The sequence below is a fragment of the Arvicola amphibius genome, chromosome 4 (genome assembly GCF_903992535.2).
Source record: "Arvicola amphibius chromosome 4, mArvAmp1.2, whole genome shotgun sequence".
In the NCBI taxonomy this organism is placed as follows: domain Eukaryota; kingdom Metazoa; phylum Chordata; class Mammalia; order Rodentia; family Cricetidae; genus Arvicola; species Arvicola amphibius.
Genome location: NC_052050.1, coordinates 14,770,159 through 14,795,064, shown reverse-complemented (window position 1 = coordinate 14,795,064; position 24,906 = coordinate 14,770,159). Strand labels below are relative to the sequence as shown.

At 42.2% G+C, this 24,906-nt stretch overlaps 1 protein-coding gene across 5 annotated transcripts in view; it reads left to right on the top strand.

The window, feature by feature from the left end:
* Nucleotides 1-24,906, top strand: part of Cep95 (centrosomal protein 95) — a 28,975-nt gene that overhangs the window by 930 nt on the left and 3,139 nt on the right. For 3 of the 5 annotated variants that reach the window (XM_038327718.1, XM_038327717.1, XM_038327716.1), the window contains exons 2-17: nt 805-933; nt 2,365-2,472; nt 6,500-6,610; nt 7,785-7,887; nt 9,335-9,450; nt 12,496-12,621; nt 13,197-13,387; nt 15,822-15,934; nt 16,239-16,368; nt 17,415-17,568; nt 18,621-18,760; nt 20,192-20,290; nt 21,434-21,563; nt 22,268-22,437; nt 22,533-22,607; nt 23,427-23,579. In XM_038327718.1, coding sequence (XP_038183646.1) covers nt 805-933; nt 2,365-2,472; nt 6,500-6,610; nt 7,785-7,887; nt 9,335-9,450; nt 12,496-12,621; nt 13,197-13,387; nt 15,822-15,934; nt 16,239-16,368; nt 17,415-17,568; nt 18,621-18,760; nt 20,192-20,290; nt 21,434-21,563; nt 22,268-22,437; nt 22,533-22,607; nt 23,427-23,579 — 2,048 coding nt within the window. Of the gene's footprint in view, nt 1-804; nt 934-2,364; nt 2,473-6,499; nt 6,611-7,784; nt 7,888-9,334; nt 9,451-12,495; nt 12,622-13,196; nt 13,388-15,821; nt 15,935-16,238; nt 16,369-17,414; nt 17,569-18,620; nt 18,761-20,191; nt 20,295-21,433; nt 21,564-22,267; nt 22,438-22,532; nt 22,608-23,426; nt 23,580-24,906 lie in introns of all 5 variants that reach the window. The other 2 variants (XM_038327720.1, XM_038327721.1) reach the window with 2 other exon arrangements.

The following is a 24,906-nucleotide window of genomic DNA, read 5'->3' as shown; positions in this document are numbered from 1 at the left end:
CTATTGTCTCCAGAATACCTGTCCATCTCATACTGGAGATGTGCCCAGTTTTGTGGTGTCTTCTTTAATACCCAATCGTTTCAGAATACAGGAGTTTCAAGCTTTCAGAATTATTGCTGAAACCCTTAAGCTTGGTCCTGAACTGTATAGAGGAGAGCAAGGGATGTTTAAAAAAACAAGACAAACAAGCAGTAACCCAACGGGGAACTTGAGCAGTATTAATGTGCTAGTTCAGAGCTTAGCGTTGTGTTCGTTTTTCTCATGTTTACCTTCGTATACATCAACTGTAATAAAAAAGAAAGCTAACAAATGCATTAGTGTCGCTGTTGTCATTATTCCAGTTCCTAACAGTCCAAATAAATCACCTGTTTGGGCACCAGAGAGATCTTAACTTTCACAGCTAATTGGGTAAAACTATTGGGAATTTGGAGCCACCTCTGTTAGATTCTAACAACTTTATCATTCACAACTGCCTTATGACATTCGTGCTGACCTATAAGTGTATTGTAACTAAAAACACCTATGTCAGTATTATAAAAATACCGGTAGGTAGGATCTTAGGTTGCAAGAGTAAAAATTGGGCTGGCACAATAGTTTTGACTGTGTAAGAGCTAGCACTGGAAATCATCCCAAGGAATACATCTTTTGAAAACTTTTGCCCAGTTGAGTATTTGAAATTTCATGACAAAGTTCTTCTACAGTTTTCAATGTATACGTTCTGTGGCAGTGATTTTTTTTTTAACATACATATGACTTTTTCTATTGCTAATGAAGACTGATTCCCCCCCCCTTTTTCCCCAACAGAATGGGTAACACTTGCCAATAATCTTCTTTTTAAATGTCACATACACCTGAGGATACACGAACTTGAAGACTGTGATGCTAATGTCTTTATTGCACTTTATCAGTCCATTTTGGGAGAAAAGGTACCAGGTAAGGGTACTGAAAAGTGAGAATAATTTTGTCTTGGGTCACGAATTTCCTTTCACATAGAATTTTGTGTTTTATTCAACTATGACACTAGTTGCTTTAATGAGTACATTATGGACCTCACCCACAATAATAGCCATGATTAAATAGTCTGGCATTTATTTGAGTTAATCCCCATTTAATCCCATGTAATTCATGCCTTTTAGAGTCATTATTTCTGTAACTACCTTCAAGGTTATAAATTTGAGTGGGTCTTGGGAATTTGTTGGGTCTTATCTACTAATTATTAGATAAGAATTAACATTTACTTGATCTTAGTTCAGTTTTGTTTTTTGTTTTTGTCTTTTTCAAGACAGAGTTTCTCTATGTGGCCCTGCTGTCCAGGAACTTGCTCTGTAGACCAGGCTGGGCTGGGCTCAAACTCAGAGATCCACCTGTCTTTGCCTCCAAGTGCTAGGATTAAAAGGTGCTCTATTCCACCCAGATGAGATGCTTGTCTTGCCATTAAAATCTTTCTATACTCTCATCTCTGCTTTAGCCAGTTATCCCCAGATGATTGTAACAGGGCATATGAAAGAGACCACTTGAACACCTGCTGTGGTTTGGTCTTCAGGTTTTGTTTTTGAGACATAGTATCATCATATAGCCTCAGCTGACTTAGAACTTGCTATGTAGACCAGATTCTGCTCTGCCTCCTGAAAGCTGGAATTAAAGGCGTGTGCTGCCATGCCTGGATGATTTGGCCTTTAGTTTTTGCTTTACTTTGTCGAGGAAAGCAGCCCACAGTTAGGGGTTTAAGCATCTGTTTGTTTGTTTTGAGACAGGTCTTGTTATATAAAGCAGTGTAGGTACAAACTCCTGATATAGCTACAATCTCTCCGGTGCTGAGATTGTAGAAATGTGTCATCATACCCAGCCTTGCTGTTGTTACTAGACTATCTTAATGCCTTTAATTTTTTTCGAGGCACGGTTTCTCTGTAGTTTTGGAGCCTGTCCTGGGTCTAGCTCTTGTAGACCAGGCTAGCCTCACACTCACAGATATCTACCGGCCTCTGCCTCCCGAGTGCTGGGATTAAAGGCATGTGCCACCACTACCTGGCATTAATGCCTTTAAGGAGCTCTGTTTATTCCTTTACGTGGTATGTGTATAGAATATATTCATACATTGGGTGAAAAATACTTAACTATTATATATAGAATATTGAAGAGTAAGTTCAAATCAATAAATAGTCAACCAATACAGACTCTAGTATGTAGAGTTTAGGCTCTGTAATTCTTGTGAGTTGTTTTTGTAGCAGTGGAGTTTATTCACAAGCCTAGTCACAGACATATATATATATATATATATATATGTTGAATACAAATATATATATTTCTATTTCACAGATTGGCCCCTCAAAGCTCTAAAATGATGTGACTTTCCCTCCCCCACAGACCTCATAGTTATTTCCAGGAGTCAAGAAGACGATGCCCACAATGTACAAGCAGTGATTGATTCACTAGCTTTGGATTACCTTCAGGTCAGCTTGTCTCACATAACAGGTTAGTATATGCTTACCCATCAGATAATTATATATTTTAATTAAGTGTTAGAATCTTAGCTGTTGTTTAACAGGTTTGAACACGAAAACTATAAGGTTGAGCTACAACATTGAGTGTGCCGTGAGAGCCCTGGAACACTGGCCACAGAGTCTGCGCCAGCGCTGGCTTGCAAATGTGGTTTTTGTATTTGGTGGTTTTGAGTCTTTTGTAGTAGTTTTTTGTTTTTTGTTTTTCTTTTGAGACAGGGTTTTTCTGTGTAGCCTTGGCTGTCATGATGGATTTCCTCTGTAGAACTGGCTGGCCTCTAAGAGCTCTGCCTGCCTCTGCCTTCCGAATGTCGGGATTAAAGGTGTGTGCCACGTGCTGGTGCTGTCTTGAATTCTGGCACTCGGGAAGCAGAGGCAGAGGCAGGGCTACACAGAGAAACCCTGTCTCAAAAAAAAAAAAAAGTGTGTACCACCATGCTTGTTTTAAAGCATACCATGCTGTATATCTGTTGCGGTTAAAAGAAACACCTGAACCCAGATGTCCACGTTAGCGACTGATTAAATAACAAAAGCTCCTTACAGTGCAGCACTCCACAGCTATGAGCAACTACTGAGGAGATTCATACTATACAGTTTCACATTACAGAAAACAATCTTCAGGGTACACTGCATTAGAAAAACGTGTCTTTTTGATGATAATAGTACATGCTACAGTTTGTTAGGACAAGTGTGGTAAGAATTTGTACTTGGTTGCATTCAGAAAGACTTTCTAGAAGAATATGTCAGAATCATGTTACTCTGGTGGCATCCAACACGACTCATGCATATGGAAAAGGGCATACAAATAAGAATTTTCCTTAAGCAATTTTAAAACTTAAAATTTCTTTGAGATTTATTTTCTTTTATATATATGGGTGTTTTGCCAGCATGTAGGGGGCATTGGGTCCACTTGGAACTAGAGTTAGAGACAGTTGTTAGCTCCCATGTGGTTGCTGGGGATTGAACCCAGGTCCTGTGGAAGAGTAGTCAATGCTCTTAACTACTGAGCCATCTCTCCAGCCCCTGAGATTTTATTTTATTTTTTAAATTTTGAACTATGTTATCTACTTAAAACACTTGGGGATGTAATTTAGTTGGCAGGGTGCTTTCTAGAGTGTAAGAGGCCTTGGGTTCAATCTCTAGCACCACACACAGACACAGATACAATTTAAATTTTTTTCTGAATAATATAGGGTATGCTATGTTGCATTCAAAACCAAACATACAAAACCAAACATACCACGTGCATTCATAATTGCAGACTGATGGGTAAGAATCCTAGTAAAGGAGCTGAAGCTCATGAACAGCGAGAATCAGAAACTTCAAAGTGTATTTTATCACAAAAACAGCTTTGACATTTCAAGGAGGTAAATGTTTTTCTGTTTTTGTTTTTGTTTCTTTTGTCTAGAGACAGGTTCTCTCTATATAATTCTGCCTGTCCTGGAACTCACAGCGTAGACCAAGCTGGCCTCAAACTCAAAGAGATCCACTTGCCTCTGGTTCCCAAGTGCCGAGATCAAAGGTGCGAGCCACAAGGAGTTAGATGTTAAGATTTATGTCTCTTAATACACTGACAGGAGCCATACACTGTTCTGTTTAATTCTGTTCTAGGTGAGTAAATGGTATTGCTCACTTTAGAGGTGATTAATTTGGAGGGATGATTTTTGAGTTGCCTTGCTCTTGCAACTCAGTAGAATTCCTTTATCACTTGAGTAAGGACAGTCACCGGTTTGTCTGTTTGATGACAGCTTCACTATGTAGCCTTGTTGGCCGAGAATTCAGAGATCCAGTTGCAACCCCTATGCTGAGATTAAAGCTTTGTGTCAGCACACCAAGCTCCCCTTTTGTTTTTTTAAAGACAGACTCTCAAACTCTAGCCTGGGGTAAGACCACTGGTTTCACTAGTTAGCTCAGGCTGGCCTCCAACTCTTGGCAATCCTCCCATCGCCATCTCCTCAGTGCTGGGATTATAGACCCAGGTTTCCATGAACCGCTCGGTGTTTGTGCTTTATGAATACACCGAAGCAAGGTTCTGAGAACACCTGTTTGTAAGGTTTTTGGTGTAGCGCTTCCTGGACAGCACAGCACGAGAAGTGTCAGATCTGCTTACCTCTTCAGGTCCACTGAGGAGCAGCTTCTTACTGCTTAGGTCTCTTTTAAAGCACTTTCCCCTACCTCGAAGCTCTGGGCCCTGCTGGCAATCTAGTTGCTGGGTTGACGTCATGCGCTCCCCATCCTGGAAACGAAGGTGGCTGAGTATGCCCTTGGGAAACACATCGTTTAAGCCAGAAAAAAACATAACTTAAAAACATGATTTCTGGTCTGTTATTTTAAAAATTAAAAATCCTGTCAAATTTTGTCTGTTTTTACCAGCAACAGAGAAAACATCAGAATTCTGGTGTAGGTTTGTTTTATGTCATGGTTAAAGTAGATGACTAGATTCTCAGTTAACAGATTTTGAACCTTCCTTTGCTGTATTTTTTGAATGCCAGACATAATTTCCCAAAGGACAGACAGTACAGGGAGATAAATTCCATCCAGACTTGATGTTGATTAGAATCCATTTTAGATGACATTAAACAAATCAGGCTTACATGTTTTACCCTCTCGCTTCTGCACATCCCACCTTAACATTTATCGTGCTCTCTTATGGGCCAGGCATTGTGCTAGAGACTTTCCAAAGATTTACGTCTGGGAACTAGAGGTAGAAAGTGCTTGGCTAGCTTGCAGAAAGTAGGGCCTTTGCTACTTAGTACCATCTAAGCCAGGTATACTGATATAGGACTAAAATCCTAACATTTGGGAGGTGGAGACAGGAGCATGAGAGTTGAAGGTCACCCTCTACTGTATAGAAAGTTCGAGGCTACCCTGTCTCAAGGTGTTAAAAAAAGGAAAGCTTACACAAAATAAGTAGATAGAAGAACAGAGATTCCTGATGGAAGGAAGAAGCATCCCAACAAGTTGTCCATCTTGTCTTGTAACTTTTCACAGTGCAGCCCCGATGAACAGGCACCACAGGCTTATGCTGTTCTTTCACTAGCTACTGGAAAGGTCTCTGCTCTTTTCTGTTTTGGTGGCCATTTCCCTAGAGCAGTGGTTCTTAACCTTCCTATTGCTGTGACCCTTTAGTATACTCCTCATGGTGACCCCAACCATAAAATCACTTTTGTTGCTACTTCATAACTGTAATTTTGCTACTGTTATGAATTGTAATGTAAATATCTGAGATCCCCAATGGGGTCTTGACACATAGATTGAGAACTGCTGCCCCAGAGGCTGTTTCTTAGGGCCAGATACTTAGCTGCTAGAGAAAAGAATATGCCAGCGAATGATTAAATACCACACTCAGGCTCTCCTATCCCTTGTTTCTTCAGCGATAATCAACAGGAAACGGATGTTTTTGATATTTATAATTGCTTTTCCTTGGTTTATACCTCTATTCTCAAACTGCATTAATATATTCATTTCAAAGTTTATAGGCTTTCTTTGGGGCCACCAACCAGCTCCCAAATAAAGACACAGAGACTTATTATTAGTTATGAATGTTCAGTCTTATGCTTGGCCCACTAGCTCTTATAATTAAATTAACCTGTTTCTCTTCATCTATGTTTGCCTCAGGGCTTTTTACCTTTCTTTCCTTCTGTGTGCCCTACTTCGTGTCTGGCTGACTAGTGGCTGCCTAATTGGCTGAGTGGCCTCAGGCAACTCCCTCTCTTTTCCCTTGTTCATTCTCTGAGTTTAGATTCCTCCTAATTCTCTCTGTCCTCCAGCCCCACCTATCCTTCTACTGCCTAGCTATTGGCCGGTCAGCTTATTATTAGATCCATCAAGGTGTCTTGTTAAACAAGTGCAGCATAAACAAATGTAACACACCTTTACATAGTTAAAGTAATATTCTGCAACATAAAGAAATTAACATATCTTTACATAGTTAAATAACAACAATGAGGCTTTCTGATTTCCTTTTTAAATGTCTTAAAATCTCTGTCTTCTGTGTTTAGGAGAAAATATAGTGAAAGGGGATAAGGAATCTATCAAGAATCTCCTAGAAATATTTGATGGATTATTGGAGTATCTGACAGAACACATCAGTGAAACGTCACACGATAAAAGTAAGTTTAAGGGTAGAGGCCAGATTGCCCATTGCTCTTAGGAAACAGAATCTCTAATAAATAATGCTGGTAAATGTCATGATAAATTTCCAATTCTTTCTGTTCTGAATAGTTAAAACTTATCCTAGACTCCCATTCTATTCTTTGCTAACTTGGATGTGGCCTTTAAATTATAACTGATCAATAATAGAAAGTTGAATTTCTAGTTGAATTATTTATTGTCCTATTATTACATGAAATCTCTTGTTTCTTAATTTCCTGTCAGAACGGCCATCATGCATCTAGTGAGGATGTTACTGAGGCATCCGCAGGGTTACTGGTACATCATCAGTTGGTCTTGAGCCTAAGCTGGCATTTTGTGACAGCCTGAATATTTTTAATCTTACTCTTGGAGCAACCCATTTCAAACTTACCATGAGAAATTTCTTTCATAAAGATCAGTATTACCATATTTTAAAATCAGTTTCTCACTTTTGATAAATTCTGTATCTAGTAACTTATCCTAAGGAAGTGATACTAAAGATGGTTAAGCGCTTGAGATTTGCCTCTGGAGTGCTGAGATCACAGGCATGTACCACCATATCTAGCAAGAAGCTACAGCTTAACAACTTAAGAGTAAATGATTCTATTGATAATGGATGGAATAATACATGACCTGTTCTTGTAGAGTTAAAACAGAAAGTTTTAGCAGAAATAGTAATAAACATGAATTCTAACACCAGTGAAAACAAAAGGCCTGGGTATACTCATCCTTGCAAATTCTGCTGTTGTCAATGAGACCTATGCAGAGACTTTGGTACCTGAGGTCAGTCTCCAGACGCTAGTCCCAGTGCCCTATTTTTAATCAGTAGCTAAAAAGACTTAAAAGCTGTAGAGAAGATTGGAAAGGTGTGGCTCACCTGAATCCCAACCCCAGAACCTCAGGGAAGAAGAGAAGTAACTCTGGCCTCCACACTTGTATTGTGGCACGCAAGCTCCTGCACGGCCCCTACACACACAAGTGCACACAGCAGCAATAAAGCCGGCCGGCCACCTTGCAGGGAAAGCCTTGAGCTTGTTTGTTTTCTAGGAGACTCACTGCAGGCGGTGGTTTGTTTCGCTTCTTTATCGTTTCATTCTGACTCACGACAGGCTGGGGTATCAATTATTGTTTGTTTTTATCTTGTTTAAACAGGTGAAACTGAGCAGTATTTTCAAGACTCTCATGGAGAGGAACCCGTGGATGAGCTGGAGAGTATCAAGGAGTCCAAGTCATGGAAAAAAGTTTCTTTTGGGAGGTAGTGTGCAATGCCTGAGAATGTCATCAAGCAGATCACACTTAATCATCTAAGATGAAGCCCAGCATACTTATGGTCCCTCTAAAGCTGATGTGAACATTTTACTAGCTTCTTTTCTACCTTTCTGAGGGAGTTTTAGGAACCTTGAACTCTATTTAATGATTTAATAATTTTCAATTTAACTACCTATTAATTTTTAATTTTTTTCTTTGATCATGAACTTTTCTTTTTGAGACAAGGTCTTATATAACCTGGGCTGGCCTTGAACTCCCTTTGTAACTGAGCATGACTGAACTGATCTTCTTGCCTCCACCTTCAAAATGTTACAGATTTGTTTATTTTTCCAGACAGGGTTTCCCTGTGTAGCTCTGACTGTCCTGAAACTCACTCTGTAGACCAGGCTGGCCTTAAACTCAAGAGATCTGCCTATCTCTTCTTCCCGAGTGCTGGGATTAAAGGTGTGTGCCACCACCACCTGGCTTTCCTACCTCATTTTTTTAAGAGACGGTTTTACTATATACACTGGGTTGTCCTTGAATTTACAGTGTAGCCCCAGTGGCTGGCCTCTGACTCACAGCCATTCTCTTGCCCTTTGTCTCGTGCTGGGTTTTATTACCATGCTCAGTTCATGAAATTTTTAACTTTTTCATTATTAAATTAAAAAACAAAAAGAGCAAAAGTTAAACTATTTGAGATTTAAAAAAAATCCTTTTTTGAGATACTTGTAGCTCAGGCTGGTGCGGAACTTGGCATGTAGTCAAGGATGGACCACATTGAATTTACGATGTTCCTGCCTCGACCTCCCAAATACTAGGATTACAGGACTGCAACAGTGTGTCCTGTTCTGTTCTGTGCTGGGAATTGAACCCAGGGCTTTCTGCATGCTAGGCTGGCACTCCAACTGAACTCTATCCCCAATCCTTAAAAATATTTGCTATGCTGGTAGTGGTGCACACCTTTAATCCAGCACTCGGGAGGCAGAGACAGCTGGATCTCTGAGTTCAAGATCAGCCTGGTCTACAGAGTGAGTTCCAGGATAGCCGGACAGCCAAGGCTATACAGAGAAACCCTGTGTTGCAAAACAAAACAACAACAAAAAATTGCTGCAAAAGTGAAACCTTACCCAGACTCCCGAATGCTGCAGCATTAGATTCAACAGTGTTTCCTATCCTTTTAATCCTTGATACATGAGACTGTTTCTACCTTGCATATAACACTCAAACCAAACAGATAAGAGGTGAAAGTAATTTTCTTCCTTTCTTCCCTTCTTTCTGGGAATAAGCCAAGGGCCATTGTAGGCAAGTGCTAAATTGTTGGGCTACATCCAGAGCCCCCGTCTGTGCACCCAGGAATGAGCAGTCTGAATGCCTTTAAGCCCACAGTCAGTGTTTGAAGCACTCTCTGTAGGCAAACAGGCCATAGTGAGAGGGAGACCTTCCTTTTTCAGGTGTTCCTTCTCATCTGATGTGTTGGGGCCCACCTGGGATGGAGATGATGCTGAATCCACAGGTGAAATAATTAGGCTTGGAGACACCGCACACACCTTTTCTCTAAGAAGTAATGGTAAGTAGACAAACATTCAATATCAGTTGTCATTCAACACACAAGCACAAAAATGTAGAATCATCAAAAAAAAGACACACAGTGGTGGCTCATGCCTTTAATCCCAGCATTCAGGAGGCAGATGTAGGCAGATCTCTGTGAGTTCAAAACCAGCCTGGCCTACAGAGTGAATTCCAGGACAACTAGGGTTACACAGAGAAACCCTGTCTCTAAAAACCAAAAAAAAAAAAAAAAAAAAAAAAAGTAAAAAAGTAGAATCATATAACTTAAAGTTGAGCTGAATAGAGCCCCAGTTAGACATCTGCATTAAAGGCACAGAGTAGGGCTGGAGAGATGGCTCAGAGGTTAAGAGCATTGCCTGCTTTTCCAAAGGTCCTGAGTTCAATTCCCAACAGCCACATGGTGGCTCATCTGTAATGAGTTCTGGTGCCCTCTTCTGGCCTACAGAATATTGTATACATAATAAATAAATAAATATTTTAAAAAAATAGTCACAAAGTATCACCATTGCCCACTAAATATGATAGAGGCTGTCTGCCATCATAGCTGTGTGAGGTCACAGGCTCATGCACAGTTTGTGCATGCAAAGCTGTCATACAATTTGTCGGGCAAATTATATGGAAAATTTTGGATGGAGCTTTGAACTTAGTCACACCTTTGGAGTACTCAGTTATAATTTCCTGAACTGGTCCACTTACTTCTCAGGGTTTGAACTGACAAGGTCCTAGTCCTGGTAGTAATGGTTCAGTCACGAGTCCAACAGTCTATTGCTTGCACACAGTGTTTCTCAGGCTCCAGCTGTGCGCCCCACTGGGCCTCCTTCAACTCTTCTACCTTCTGGTCTATCTTAGCTGGCATTCTTCTCTGCCCACAGTGCTCCATCTGTCCCTCCTGTTCCTGGCAGGCTCTGGCTCCAGCGCCAGCCTCTTCCACCTGTGTCAGGCTCTAAGGCAGTGTTCCAATGGTGTAGCCTTCTTTATATTTCCAGAACACTGCTTATACACTGCGTGGAAAATTAGTCTGTTAGGTAAACACCAAGTTCCTGGAAAAGTAGCCAGGTCACACTTACTCATCGAGTGCTGATTCTGTGTCTTCCCCGGTGATAGCGTGTGAACAGAACAGCCACAGAGCCTGCCTTTATGGCACTGGTGGTTTGTGTGTCAAGATAAATTGGTGAAATGTATAATAAAATTATTGTTTATCTTAGCCTGTCAGAACTTGGCAAAATACAGGCCATAGTAAGTATGTTTCTGAATGGAGTGACGAAGAGGCTACTGTAGAACTAATTGAGAATCAAGAGGCCTTCGTTCTTACAGCTGTTGGCTTTGTGACTTTGGACAAGGCCTTTCCTGAGTTTGATGAGAGAATTGGACTAAACCACCTCTGTGGGTTCTGTCAGCATTAATACTCTGACCCCAAAGAGTCCTATTCGAAGGGACAGCAGCAGACCAAAAGACAGGAGGGAAGGGATGGGGAGTAGTCTAGAGTGGGCTACATAATCTCAGATGCCGTGAAAAATGTATGGCTGCAAAATCTGAAACCGTAGTGCTACTGATGTGCTACAAGTGGGAAGTTTCAGCCTGGGCCAGCCAGATGGCTCATCCAGAGGGCATCTTGCTACCCAGCCTGACTGCCCGGGGTTCTGTCCCAACAAACCACAGAGTAGGGCAGAGCTCACAGGTATCCTCTGCGCGTCACATGCACAAAAATGAATAAAATATAAAAAGTTAGGGAGTTGCAGGGGTACTCGGCTCATATTTTATTGTATCCTGTGCTGGCTAGTTTGTGTCAACTTGACACAAGCTGCAGGTATCAGAGAGGAGGAAGGCTCAATTGAGAAGATGCTTCTATAAGATGTGGCTGTTGGCTAGCTGTAGGGCATCTTCTTAACTAGTGATTGATGGAGGAGGACCCAGCCCATTTTGAGTGGAGCTACTTCTGGGCTGGTGGTCCTGGATTCTATAAGAAAGTAGGCTAAGCAAGCCATGAGAACCCTAAGTCTAACCTTGAGTAAGCAGTAAGTAACCCCTCCATGGCCTCTGTGTTAGCTCCTACCTCGAGGTTCCTGCCTTCACTGCTTTCAATGATCAACTGTTGTATGGAACTGTGAGTGAAATAAACCCCTTCCTCCCAGGTTGCTTCTGGTTATGGTGTTTCATCACAGCAATAGTAATTCTAACGAAGAGATACATATAAAATTCTCAAGAATAAAGAAAGAAAAACTGGCCAGGTGTAGTGGTCCATGCCTTTAATCCTAGTACTCAGGAGTCAGACAGGAGGGTCTCTGTGAGTTAGAGATCAGCCTGGTCTGCACTTTGAGTTCCAGGACAGCAAGAGCTGTGTAGACACTCTGTCTAAAAACAACAAAAAAAATACAGAAAAACTTTAAAAAATTCCAGATCTGACTACAAAGACAAGTCACTATGTAAGGAGCATTAGAAATGTTTTAGGTTGTGTGCTAAGGCACCTATGAAACATGAGTCAGTTGGGTCCTCCCTCTAATAAAGATCACTTTGTATATGTACATATTTCCAAAATCCTAAACACTTGTGGGCCCAGACATTTAGATATGGGGTATGCAACCTATTATTTGTTTCAGATTATGTAGAGCTCAGAGTAATCAATACAATTATGAGAAAAATTTTTAACTCAAATTTTAATTAAAACTTAAAGAACAAGGATAAAAAGAAAGACTGGCTGTGGTGTCTGGGTTTCCTGTGATTAAAGGGCAGCTTCCTTTTATATTTGGATTAAGATGTCAGCTAACTGCCATTCACTTTCACATGGATCTAGTTCAGGCATCAGTTTCAGAACCCTAAGTTTTAGGTAGTGGTACTAGCCACAACTCTGACTTCATACAGTGCATTTCTGCATCTGGCAGCTATTTCTCTAACGCAGAGTAATGCAGCATTGGTAAAAGTGCGCTCAGGCTGTGGAGCATTGCCTCTTACTACATGGCAGTTGTCAAAGGTGCTCCTACTGGCTTTTAGTTATTTTGCAAACTTCTTTGATAGTTTAAAACTTTAGCTTTAAGACTCTTCCTAGGTGCTCAAAGTTCCATGGACTTGCAGTCTAGAAAAGTTTCAGCATCATCAGGCTCTGAACCATGTGAGAAGGTGTTGAACCCCATCTCATCGAGTTTCCTATCCAAGAACGGGACAACTTTCGAAGGTGAGTTGTTATGGCTTTTAGTTCTTTACTGCAGCCATGTGTGTGGAGATGCCGTGGTGCCAGTATGTAGGTCTGGGGCAACTGGTGGGAGTTCGGGGTCTCTTTCCAGTGTAGGTCCTGGGGACTGAACTCAGGTCATCTGGATTGTCAGGCAGCAAACACCTTTGCCTGCTGAACCATCTTGCCAGTCCATGTGCCCTGTTTAATTACATTAAAAATATATTCCTAAACTGAGCCTGGTGGCCGATGCATGTAATTCCAGCACTTGGGAAGCTGAGGCAGGTGGATTGCTGGGCAAAGTTTGAGGACAGCCTGGAATGTAGAGTGAACTCTAGGACAGTAAGGCTGTTGTAGCATGAGACTCTCCTTCAGAAACAAAACAAACCATATAATCATTCCTGGCCTGGGGCTATAGTTCAGTGAACTATAGTTTGCCTATACATGAGGCCCTGGGTTCCTCCCAGCATCTCACACACAAATTCCCTTAGTATGTGTGATTATATTTGTATGTATGTATGTAAAATCATTTATTTTCGAGAATTCCTTTATGAGATCCACTTTAATTTTTTTAACAGCAGAAACTCCTTCTGTGAGTATGGTTACAAGTGCCAGAAAATTAGGTGAGCCAATCCGAGCTGCTATCCCCTTATACCCTCCCTACCATCCTTCTGAGCCTCGAGCACCTTGTCCCATAGGGAAGGAATACCTCCGTTCAAGTCTCTACTCGTCTGCCCTGACTTCTGGAGAGCATTCGGCACTTTCTCTGGTAAGTGGAAAGGTCTTATCATTGGCCAGAAGCCCATAGATTACTTACTTTTGCTGCTGGCGATTGAACCCAGAGCCTTGTATCTGCTGAGCACACACGGTCCCACTGACCTCTACCCCCAGTCCCGAAGTCCGTCTACTCGAAGTCTCCATAGAACGGCTGTCAAGTATATTACGTTAGTCAAAGACACACCTGCCATCATAACACTGGGGAAACTACGAGGAGGATCACTGGGGATTTGAGGCCGGGCTGGGCTAGTGAGTCCCTGTGGCCTTGAACTCAGAGATCTGCCTGCCTTTACCTCCTGAGTGCTGGGAATAAAGGTGCATCATACTTAAAATTTCCCTCAGTAGCTGGGGCGAGTCCTGACTGGCAGAGCCTGACTCAAGAGCACAGCTCTCACCACTGCAGGCCTGTGTGGTGGTGGACGCTGTGATCCCAGGGCACAGAGGCAAGAAGATAGAAAGGCACACTCATCCCCAGCTACAAGAAACCCTGTCTTTAAAAAGAAAACAAAATGAGACCAGCCTGGTCTACAGAGCTAGTTCCAGGACAGGCTCCAAAGCCACAGAGAAACCCTGTCTCGAAAAACCAAAAAAAAAAAAAAAAAAGAAAAGAAAAGAAAAGAAAACAAAAAATTTGGGGCTAGAGAGATGGCTCAGTGGTTAAGAGCACCTGGCTGATTTTCCAGAGGACCTAGGTTTGATTCCCAGCACTCACATGGCAGCTCACAACTGTAACTCTAGTTCCAGAGGATTGTACACCTTCTTCTGGCCTCCGAGGGCACCTACACATGTGCTGCACAGACATACATGCTGGCAAAACATCCACATCCACAAAATAGTAAAATAATTCTTAAAAGGAAAAAAGGTGGCCTCTGTGTCTCCCTGTAGGCTTCTTCTTCTAGGCAGATAGGGACAGGAAGAGCATAAGGAAAAGAGAGCCAACACATAGAGAATGCTTTTGGTTTTGCTAAGCACAGTTCTGGGTACTTTATAGGTATTAGATGATTTATTCTTCAAAGCAGCTGTTGAGCAGATGCTGCAGGTGTGTGGGAAGCAGATGCTGCAGGTGTGTGGGAAGCAGATGCGGCAGGTGTTTGGGAAGCAGATGCGGCAGGTGTGTGGGAAGCAGATGCTGCACGTGTGTGGGAAGCAGATGCTGCACGTGTGTAGGAAGCAGATGCTGCACGTGTGTGGGAAGCAGATGCTGCACGTGTGTGGGAAGCAGATGCTGCACGTGTGTGGGAAGCAGATGCTGCACGTGTGTGGGAAAGCCAGCCTGGAGACGTGAGCTTCCTGCCTAAGTGACATCGCAACTGCAGAGCCCCAAGTTGTATATTCCTAATTAAATCCTTACAAATTAGAAAGGAAAGAACAATCCACCCATAGTCTCATTGATTAGTATAAAACACTTAATATCTTAGTCTATTTTTGCTTCTCTCCTTGAAAAAAAGTTCATTTTTCATATTGTCATCTTGTTCCTAACTTCCTGAGGAAACCAGGCATATATGTGCCGGGTAGACAAACCTGTAAGGAATGATCTCATTATTTTAAAATGCAGATAATGGCGCCACACACTTTTAATCACAGTGCTCAGGCAGAAGCAGGCAGATCTCTGAGTTCTGGTCTACAAAGTGAGTTTCTGGACAGCCAGGGCTACACAGAGAAACTCAGTCTCAAAAACCCAAATATATATATATGTGTATACACACACACACACACACACACACACACACACGTATACACACTCAAATACATATATATATATGTGTGTGTGTGTGTGCCTATGTTTACTAGAAAATAACCCATTTAAGAGAGAGATAATGAGCCAGACAGTGGTGACACACACCTTTAATCCCAGCACTTGGGAGGCAGAGAGAGGCAGATCTCTGAGTTCAAAACCAGCCTGGTCTACAGAGTGAGTTCTAGGACAGACTCCAAAGCTACACAGAGAAACCCTGTCTCAAAAAAAATCAACCAACCAACCAACAAAACAAATAAAACCCCAAACAGAGAGCGCTAGTAAAGCAGAATTATTGCAGCTGTCAAATATCGAATGAGTGGTGCTTTGCCACAGCTGTGGTGACGCAAGCTTGCCGTCCCGGTCCTTGACAGACTGCGAGAACAGTGAGGGTCAAGCCAGCCTGGGCTACCTAGTGAGTTCGAGACTAGCTATGAAACCCTCTCTCCAAAGGGGAAGAAAACCAAAATAAATATTTTTTAGACTGTTCCCTCCAAGGTTAAGAAATAAGCTATTAGAAATGCCAAGCATTTATATTTTGGAGGGTTTCATCTTTGTTTTGAGTGTTTCTGGAGAGTTTCTGTTGTCTTGGTGCAGAGACTGAACTTGGGTCCTCATGCTTGTGTGGCAAGCTCTTGACTGAGTGAGCCGTCTCCTCGGTGTCTCAACCACCTTTCTTCTGTTTGAATAGGAATCAGAGGATAAAGTTGTCTTCACTTCCACATTATCTAAAGATGATGAACAGGAATCATGTCTAGCTCTGACTCCAAGCCCCAGGACAAGGAAGCTTCCTAAAGGGAAAAGGTAACATTGTTGTGGGCTTCCAGTCTAGTGTAAAGGGATCTGAAAAGCAAAGGGGCTGATGGGACAGCTTTCAGGAAGGGGCTGGTGACCCGAGATGGATCCTTGGAACCCATGTAAAGGTAGGTGGAGACATACTCTGTGACAAGTCACTCCCCAATGATAAATAGTATTTTTTTAAAAGAGTATACTTTACAAATTTAGCATTTGAGAACCAGTATAGAGTATTTGTTAAAGTGTGTATTAGTCATTTTGAAATAAGTAGTATGTTCTTAGCAGCTAATTGTCATTGGCCACTTTTTTACAGAAATGAGAACAGAGCTGTGGTCTCCTCAAAGTATTCACCCTTCCCTCAGAAGGCCAGGACGCAGCTAACTGAACAAGAGCTGCATGCGGTGTCAGAGAAACTGTCTCAGCGGCTTTCTGAACTAGACTGGGCAAGTCTCCACTTTTAATCTTGGCTGAGATTTCTGTGGTTAGTCTTTCAGTGGAGGACACTGATCTCCCAGCAGGAAGGAAACCTAGGCGTAGGTAAGGCTGGCTGTGTGCTATGTTCTGCTAGAAAGCTCCACAAGTCGAGCAGGAGGGACACAGACAATGGCTCCTCGCCTTCCTTATATAGCCAAATATGGCATATAGATTTATCTAAATTTTATTGAATTTTGATGAAAATGGAGTCACTTAATGTAATTGTTAAACCATTCATTTTTAGATCCAGCTATACACACCTTTGTCACAAGGACAGATGTGGTAAAATTGGATCAAAAATTCTCAAGTAGTGGGGTTAACAACATTGAATGATTGCATTGAACTTGTGTGGCTTTCTGTAAAATTCATTGAAATTGAGTGGTTTATAGCACTGATATCCACTCTTTCCTTTGTCGCTTTTTGTTTTTTTGTTTTTTTTTTTTTTGTTGTTTTTTTTTTTTTTCCTTTTTTCTTTTTTTGGTTTTTCGAGACAGGGTCTCTCTGCAGCTTTTTTAGAGCCTGTCCTGAAGCTAGCTCTTGTAGACCAGGCTGGCCTCGAACTCAGAGATCCGCCTGCCTCTGCCTCCCGAGTGCTGGGATTAAAGGCGTGCGCCACCACCGCCCGGCTATGTTTTTTTGTTTTGAGACAGAGTCTCACTATGTAGTCCTAGATGGTCTAGAACTTTCTACACAGGCCAAGCAGACCTTAAACTTGCTGTAATTTTCCTGCCTAAGGTCAAAAGTGTGTCTACCCATGCTTTAAATGTTAATATAAAGCCTTCACTGTACCTCTCAGAAGACCCCGAGTTCCAGGCCAGCCTAGTTTGCACAATGAAATCCTATCTCAAACACATAAAGTAGATGCAATAAAAGCTGTAGGTGTATAAGGTACTGTGCATACGTATGTAAAGCTTGGTCTTAGCAACTGTCAGAGACAACATTTAGAAGGCCTGTTCACTTCTACTTCATCTCCCGCTGAAGTCAAGGACAGATACTGAAAAGATTTTCTCAATAGATGTTAAAAACTGCCCTGGGTGATCGAGCAGCAGACAAGACTGATGGTAAAGATGGTGACACTCGAGAGGAAGAGGTGCACAGTGGAAACGAGGAGACACTGTCGCAGCACAGTGACAGTGTCATGCAGTATGGACCGAAGAAGCCCAGGCCAGGTACATAACCCAGACAGGCCCGGAATGAGGTGTGCAGGATAACTTCTCAGGTACATAACCCAGACAGGCCCGGAATGAGGTGTGCAGGATAACTTCTCAGGTAGTTCTGTGTGTTAATGGCAGTTTCATTTTATATAAGAATCAAAATTAATAGCAAACTCAAGTTGGTGGTGTTTCCTACTGATATTTCTATACTATCAAAGCTTATAATTACTTGTCTAAATATGCACATTTTCTTGCTGAAATCTACACTGACACTATACATCCTGCAAACTTCTTCATTCTGTTACCATCACCTAGGAGATATTCATTGATATTTAAATTTAAAGATCCAGTCCATCCATTTGAGCTGCTGTTTAGCTGAATCCAGTGCCCATTAGCAGAACGAGTGGTACTGCTCATTAGAGGTCACAGTGTTTAGCCAGGTTACCTTTGCCTCGGTTAGCATGCCGTAAGCTCTGTACGTGTTTACAGTCCATCCTCAGGACCCAGACAGGTAAAAGACTCACGGACACATAGTCCACATGTTACTTGCCATACGACCAAGAGCACTTCCTTTCCATGGAACCTTGTGCGTAGCATACATTTCACAAGCTCCGTCAGCCTGAAGTTGAATAAGCAATGCTTATGTACTTAGCAGTACATATTTGTGTGGTGTATGTATTCATGTGCACATGTATGTACATGCATGTGGAGGCCAGAGATCAACATCAGGTTTCTTCCTTCTTTACTCTCTCTGTTGTATTTTGGGACAGGTTCGCCTAACTGAACCAGGAACCCATAGATTTAGTGAGGTTGGCTGGCGACTGAGAAAGAGATACACTGTCACACCCAGTTTCTTACATGCGTGCTGGGGATCTAATACATACGTAGACAGCAAGTCTGACTTAGTGGTATGACTAAACACACAACTCCATATTAGAAGAGAATACATTTAGCACATTAGCTTGTCATTTTCATTTTCTTTAGATTCAGTAAGAACCAATTGCTCAGTTTCCAGCTTAACATTTCTGACTGCCAAGAACTAATGGTGAATGGCTTTTCTGTTGCAGGATTTTCCATGTACAGAAAGGCAGCTTACAGGTCCCATTCACTGTCCCCATCTTCAGTAAACAAACATAAACAATTAGAGAAAGAGAGAAAGAAGCAGCACAAGTCTAAAGGAACAGAGACCCACCGATTCCAAGCAAAGGTACGCCCTCATTCCTTGACTACACGTAGGCAGCAGCAAATACTATTTCTCCTTAATTGGACCCTACAGTGAGCATACACACCATTGACCAAAGATCTAAAGTGCATCCACTGTGCCTGAGTTGAATAGACGGCAGAGAATTATGTAATATAGCATTAGAGATGTAGTTATGAAATCGTCAAAAAAATAACCTGGCTATTCAGTGGAATAAGAAAGAGGAGGTTGATGTGGCCTGGTTTTTTCAGAAAGAAGTCATAGGGAAAGATTCAGTGGGAAGAGAAAGCTACCCTGTAAAGAAGGTGACTGGGAGCTCAGTTTTTAAGAGGACCCAGGTTTGATTTCCAGCACTCACGCTCACAACTGTCGTAACTCGAGTTCCAGCAGCTCCGATGCCCTTTTCTGACCTCCACAAGCACCAGGCAGGCAGTCACACAGTGCACAGACATACATGCAGATAAGACACCTATACACATAAAAATGTAAAACTTTTTTTAAAGGGCTCCATCATTTCTGATATCATTAACAGGGAGGATGCCACAGTGGAGCAGAGATTTTGAAATCCATAAATTTAGAACACTTAATTGTCTGCTGTAGTGTTTTTTGTTTAGTTTTGTGGTTTGTTTGTTTGTTTTGTTTGTTTTTTGAGACAAGGTTTCTCTATATCCCTGGCTGTCCTGGAACTTGTTATATAGATCAGGCTGGCCTCAAACTCAGAGATCCACCTGCCTCTGCCTCCCTGGTGCTGGGATTAAAGGTGTGCACCACCAACGCCTGGCATAGTGGATTTTTATAATGTAGTTGCATTTAAAATGGTGAAAACTGGAGTTAATTCAGATGTCTTAAAATAGTTATCCTCGGGGTTGGAGAGATGGCTCAGAGGTTAAGAGCACTGACTGCTCTTCCAGAGGTCCTGAGTTCAATTCCAGCAACCACATGGTGGCTCACAACCATCTATAATGAGATCTGGTGCTCTCTTCTGGCATGCAAGCATACAGGGAAGGAATGTTGTATACATAATAAATAAATAAATCTTTAAAAAAGAATAGTTATCCTCGGGAGCTTGCGAGTCTGTTCCCCAGGTTCAGTAAGATTCAGTAAGAGATGCTGTATTAAAAATAGGGCGGGGCGTGGTTGAGGCACACATAGAGTTATATATATACACACATATTCAGCATGTAACTTCCACTTAGGAGTATCATAATAATTATAAAACCTGTGAAAATAGTAAAAAGATAGGCCATTGTATTCAGTGGCATTTTACGTACCGATTATGTCTGTTAGCACAATGTGTTTTTATGAAGCAGCCTAAAAGGAACTTAGGAAAAGGGAATGAACCTGGTATTTTTAGAATAGGAATTTAGATTCTTTTTCCCCCTTCATTTAGATTTGCGCATGTTTCTGACTACTTCTATATGACCTTACTCTTTCTAGGTATTAACTGAAGCATTTGAAAGGGAACTAAGAAAAAATAAAGTTCAAGAGAACATTGGACTTCGAGGGATAAGTGACGATGAAGAGGAGGAGGAAACAGTGGGTAAAAATCTCCAGCTCTAATAAATGCAAAGCTAGTGAGAAGTACAGAGGTGGCCTTTTTAAAGGGACAGGGGACCAGCAGGCCTGAGTCATTAGCTCAGAGAAGGCAGGATTTCCTCAGACTGGTGGAGTATTTAGGTTGCTTGGATACAAGAGGAAATGCTATCAAAGAGGACTCGTGTTTTTCCTTCTGTCTAGATTTTGTTTGGCCTCAAAGATTCTTTCATACCCAGTTTGTAAAGGGTTAAAATAGGATCTAGGTGACGGGAGAAAGGGGAGACAGGATTCCAAGCACTCTGTACCAGACTGTAAGAAACCCGAGTCCTTGCTTTCTGCCCCTCAGAAGTTCCCAGCTGGGTGTGGAGGTGCACACTGTTAATCCCAGCACTTGGGAGGCAGAAGCAGGAGGGTATTTGTGGTTTGAGCAGCATGGTCTACATGAGTTCCAGGACAACCTGGATTAAATAGACCTTGTCTCAAAACAAACAAACAAATAAACAAAAATTCCCCAAAAAACATACAACCAAAAAAAGAAAAAAAAAAAGAACAAAAAAAAAACAAAAGTCAAGAACCAGTGGTTCCCGAGTTAAATGAGAGCAGGGAGTGCGGATGCTGGCGTGCTAATGAGAGCAGGGAGTGCGGATGCTGGCGTGCTAATGAGAGCAGGACTGAAGCACAGCAGACACAGAACTACTGTGCAACTGCCTGAGGGTTTTTTTAAATATTTATTTTTTATGTGCATTATTGTTTTTCCTGTGTGTATAAGCCTGTATAAAGCTGTCAGGAACTGTAGTTCAGTTGTGAGCTACCACATGGGTGCTGGGAATTGAACCCAGGACCTCTGGAAGAGCAGGCAGTAGTCTCAACTTCTGAGCCATCTCTCCAGCCCCTTGAGTTTTTGAATATTCAGAGAAAAGGTTGTCCAAGAAACTAGCACATGAAAATTTCAATAGTAGTTATATTTAGGGTTAGGGACTATGGTTACTAAAGCTGGGAGGGAAGTTAGTTGGTGGGGAGAGAAAACAAGATTAAGAGTGTGGTTGGCTAAGGTTAGTTAGCCACAATGTCAATGTGTTGAGGAGATTGCATAAAAGGGTTTTTAGACCCCTTTCTTATTCTGCCCTTTTATCTGCCTCTAAGGAAAAAACATACAGAGAAGCCATTCCTAAAGGAACTCCAAAACAGAGTCAGGTCCAGAAGATTTACTCCAGAAAAACTGCAGCTCCAAGTCCAAAAGGTGGTTTCCTGAAGTCGAGCAAGGCAGCTCCAAGTAAGAGCCTCCAAAGTCCTTCATGGCAGCCACAGCCTCTGGATGTGAATGCTGCATTCCAGAGACTGCTGGAAACAGACATCCTCCAGTTAGCTGCAGAAAGGCCCTTGTATTACTGCCATATGGCTCGGTTTTTCTGTAACCATAACCAAACTCCTATGAGGTGCTTTAGGGAGACATCTATGGACACCAAAAGAATTGCCAGGGCACTTGCTGCTGCTCCAGTGGGAGCCTCTCTGCTCATTCATTCTGGTCCCGTTTTCATTGGTTGCTCTGTTTCTGGGAAGTTGGTAGAAGGCAGGTGATGCTCCAAGGCAAGCAGATGGCCTGCTCAGCCTCTATAAGATGACAGTTGGTGCTGCTGAGTCAGAGCGGTGGTTCAAGGAAACAAGGGCAGGTGAAATGCCAGGCTTCCAACTATATCCCATTAGGGGCCTTTTCTTCCAACCATATGCCTACCAGGAAGTTAGAGTGTCTTCCGTTTTCACACACAGGAGGCATCTACCCACAGATCCTGAGGCCCCTAAGGAGATGGATAGATTCCTCGGAATTAGGGTCAGAACTACCTCAGTAGGGATGCAGAGTATCCAGTAGACTTCAGATGGCCCTAGGGCCAGCACCTGAGATTAGCTTGGTTTAGTAGGCAGATGGGGAAAGAGTTCACCAAGCCAGTTAGATTAGCAGCATCTCTCATTGTCTCACAGTGAAAGTGAATGAACACAGCCTTCTGCCCCTGATGCTGGAACAGTTTCCATTTCTCTATGTTTCTGACCCAACGCTGACCAAAATGTGGAAGCAGCAAATTGCACAGGTTGAACAACTCAAAAGAGAAGCACAGAGAGAAAACCGATCCAAGAAGAAACTCCAGGATGAAGTAAGCTGCTGTCCCTTTGAAGCATAAGCAAATGAACACTCACGGGGAATGTCCTTGAGCAGCATTATTAACCTTGCATTGTGTTCACCTTAAAGATAGAAGAAACCCTGAGAAGGCATGACCTCCTTACTGCCCTTGTCAAGAAGGAATGTGAACATAACAAGAGACTGGTATGTCAAGAACCAACAAGGCAACTGACTTCTAGCGCTTGCCTGTGGGAGTATCTATCCAGGGCTTTAACTCAAAATTGATGGGGAAGATATATGCCACCTTCCAGGGACACCACACTGAAAACACACCTACCATTTGGCTGCAGAACACTTTTCATCCCTGCTATCTGGCTTTTTGCTTCTTTATAGTAACAAATTAGAGATGGTATTTTCTGAGATGAAAACCTAGACCTTCAGATGTAATATGACTGCCTGGCTTTCTCTCTGATAATCAAAAAGCACAAATGAGATTTTATTCCATTTCTGTCTCTACCACCACGGTCTATCTAGGGCTTAGGAGTTGTAGCGTAGTGTTCTTTGGTCTCCTGTCTTCTCAGCTCCTAGGTAGAGAGCCAGTTTAGTTTTTGTTATAATTTGGGTTGGAAATCATTTATGTTGTCCCCAGTTAGTATTGTGAAGGGAAATGGCAGGTCAGTCTGCCATTTTAAGAGATTTAAAAGTCTTTAGTTGGGGTGGAGTGGGTTAAGTCATGGTAATGCTAATCTTAGTTTCAAAAACGCCATCTCCAAAATTGCCTGTGCATCTTCACTGTAGTCAAGAATATCTGACCCAGTCAGGCTCAGGGCCTCTTCACTCTGCACACTGGGGCGGACCTGTCAGTACTGCTCTTCAGATTGAGGTGAAGCTACAGTGAGCTTGGGTGGCCATTTAGTGGTCTTTCCTGCATGCCCACTTACAGCTGGAAGACGTTGATGGGAGGTTGAGGGGATGAAATGAATGCTCTAGCTGGTTGTCTGCTTGTTGTATTCTCTTCCCCAGCAAGACTTCAGGGACCGAATTCATAGACAAAGGTTGACCCAATCAAAGATAAAAGAAAATCGTCAGCAAATTGTTCGCGCTCGGAAATACTATGATGATTACAGAGTTCAGTTACACGCAAAAATGATGAAGATGAGAACCCGGGAAGAAATGGTATGTGTTCCTTTCTGTCTGTCTAGCTCTGCTAAGGTGAACTTGGTGTTATGTTTCAAGACCAATTTGTCTACAGCTGACCTCAATTTGGATCCAAAATTCAGTTCAAGTTCTGAAAGCAGCCAGGACTTGTGCTTGACCTGGCTTCACTACCCACCTGTGCATCCCATCTCCCTAGTCTTCATGGTCCTCCTAACATGCTGCCTTAAGTCCCTCTCCTACACTGTACTCTAAAGTACGGTGTCCTTGGGGTTTGGAAACACTGCAGATGGCAGGAAATTAAGGTATGCTGGCATGACACAGGACATGCAAGGAATAGCTTTGCTGTGAGCTATGCCCACAAGATACACTGTCCCATTCTAATCAGTGTTCAGGGACCCCAAATTACTGGCAAACTTTATTTCTATAGTAAAACTTGATCATGGTTAAACTGGATTAAATACAAATCAATTTTTTTTTTTGTTTTGTTTTTTTGTTTTTCAAGACAGGGTTTCTCTGTAGCTTTAGAGGCTGTTCTGGAGCTAGCTCTTGTAGAGTAGGCTGGCCTCGAACTCACAGAGATCCACCTACCTCTGCCTCCCGAGTGCTGGGATTAAAGGCATGCACCACCACCTCCCGGCAAATCAAAATATTTCTTGAGGAAGATACTGCTATGGCTTGAGGCAGTTAAGTAACTTGCTTAAGGTAATAAGGTTGATGAATGTGTGACTTGTCAGCTGTAGCCTTTTATGAAGATTTCTTCCTTATGAAGGGAAGACAAGTGGGTATGTCAGAACCTCTTGAACAGTTGTTTTATGGTGGCTGCCCAAATGCTGGGCGTCAGCTAAGTCTTTAGTGAAGTGCAGAAGCATTGGTTTCCATCTAGCCTTACATACAATGGATGCTCGAGAATTCTGAAGGCAGTAAAGAATCTTGGTGGTACATGAGAGGATGCGGAGCACCATTCATCAGTAGGGAAATACAAATCACAGAACACACACACACCCACTAGGATGGCTAAAATACAGAGAATTGGTGAAGACATGAAGGTGGAGCACTTTGCAGGACTGGTAGGGTTGTGTGATGGTGTGATTGCTTTTGGAAAGTCTGGCAGCACTTCTAAAAGGTTACTGGAATGCTGTATAGGGTTAATACTTTTGGGTGGATGGAGATTTTATATACATACATATACATACATATATATGTATACACATATATTCATACCCACATAGCAACCAAAACTGTAACAGTTAAAAGGGACTCATGTCTGTCAGCTCAAGAATTTGTGAGCACCATTTATATTCACAGTGTCAAGGGTGACACACCTGAGGTCTGTCAGCGGTCTGAC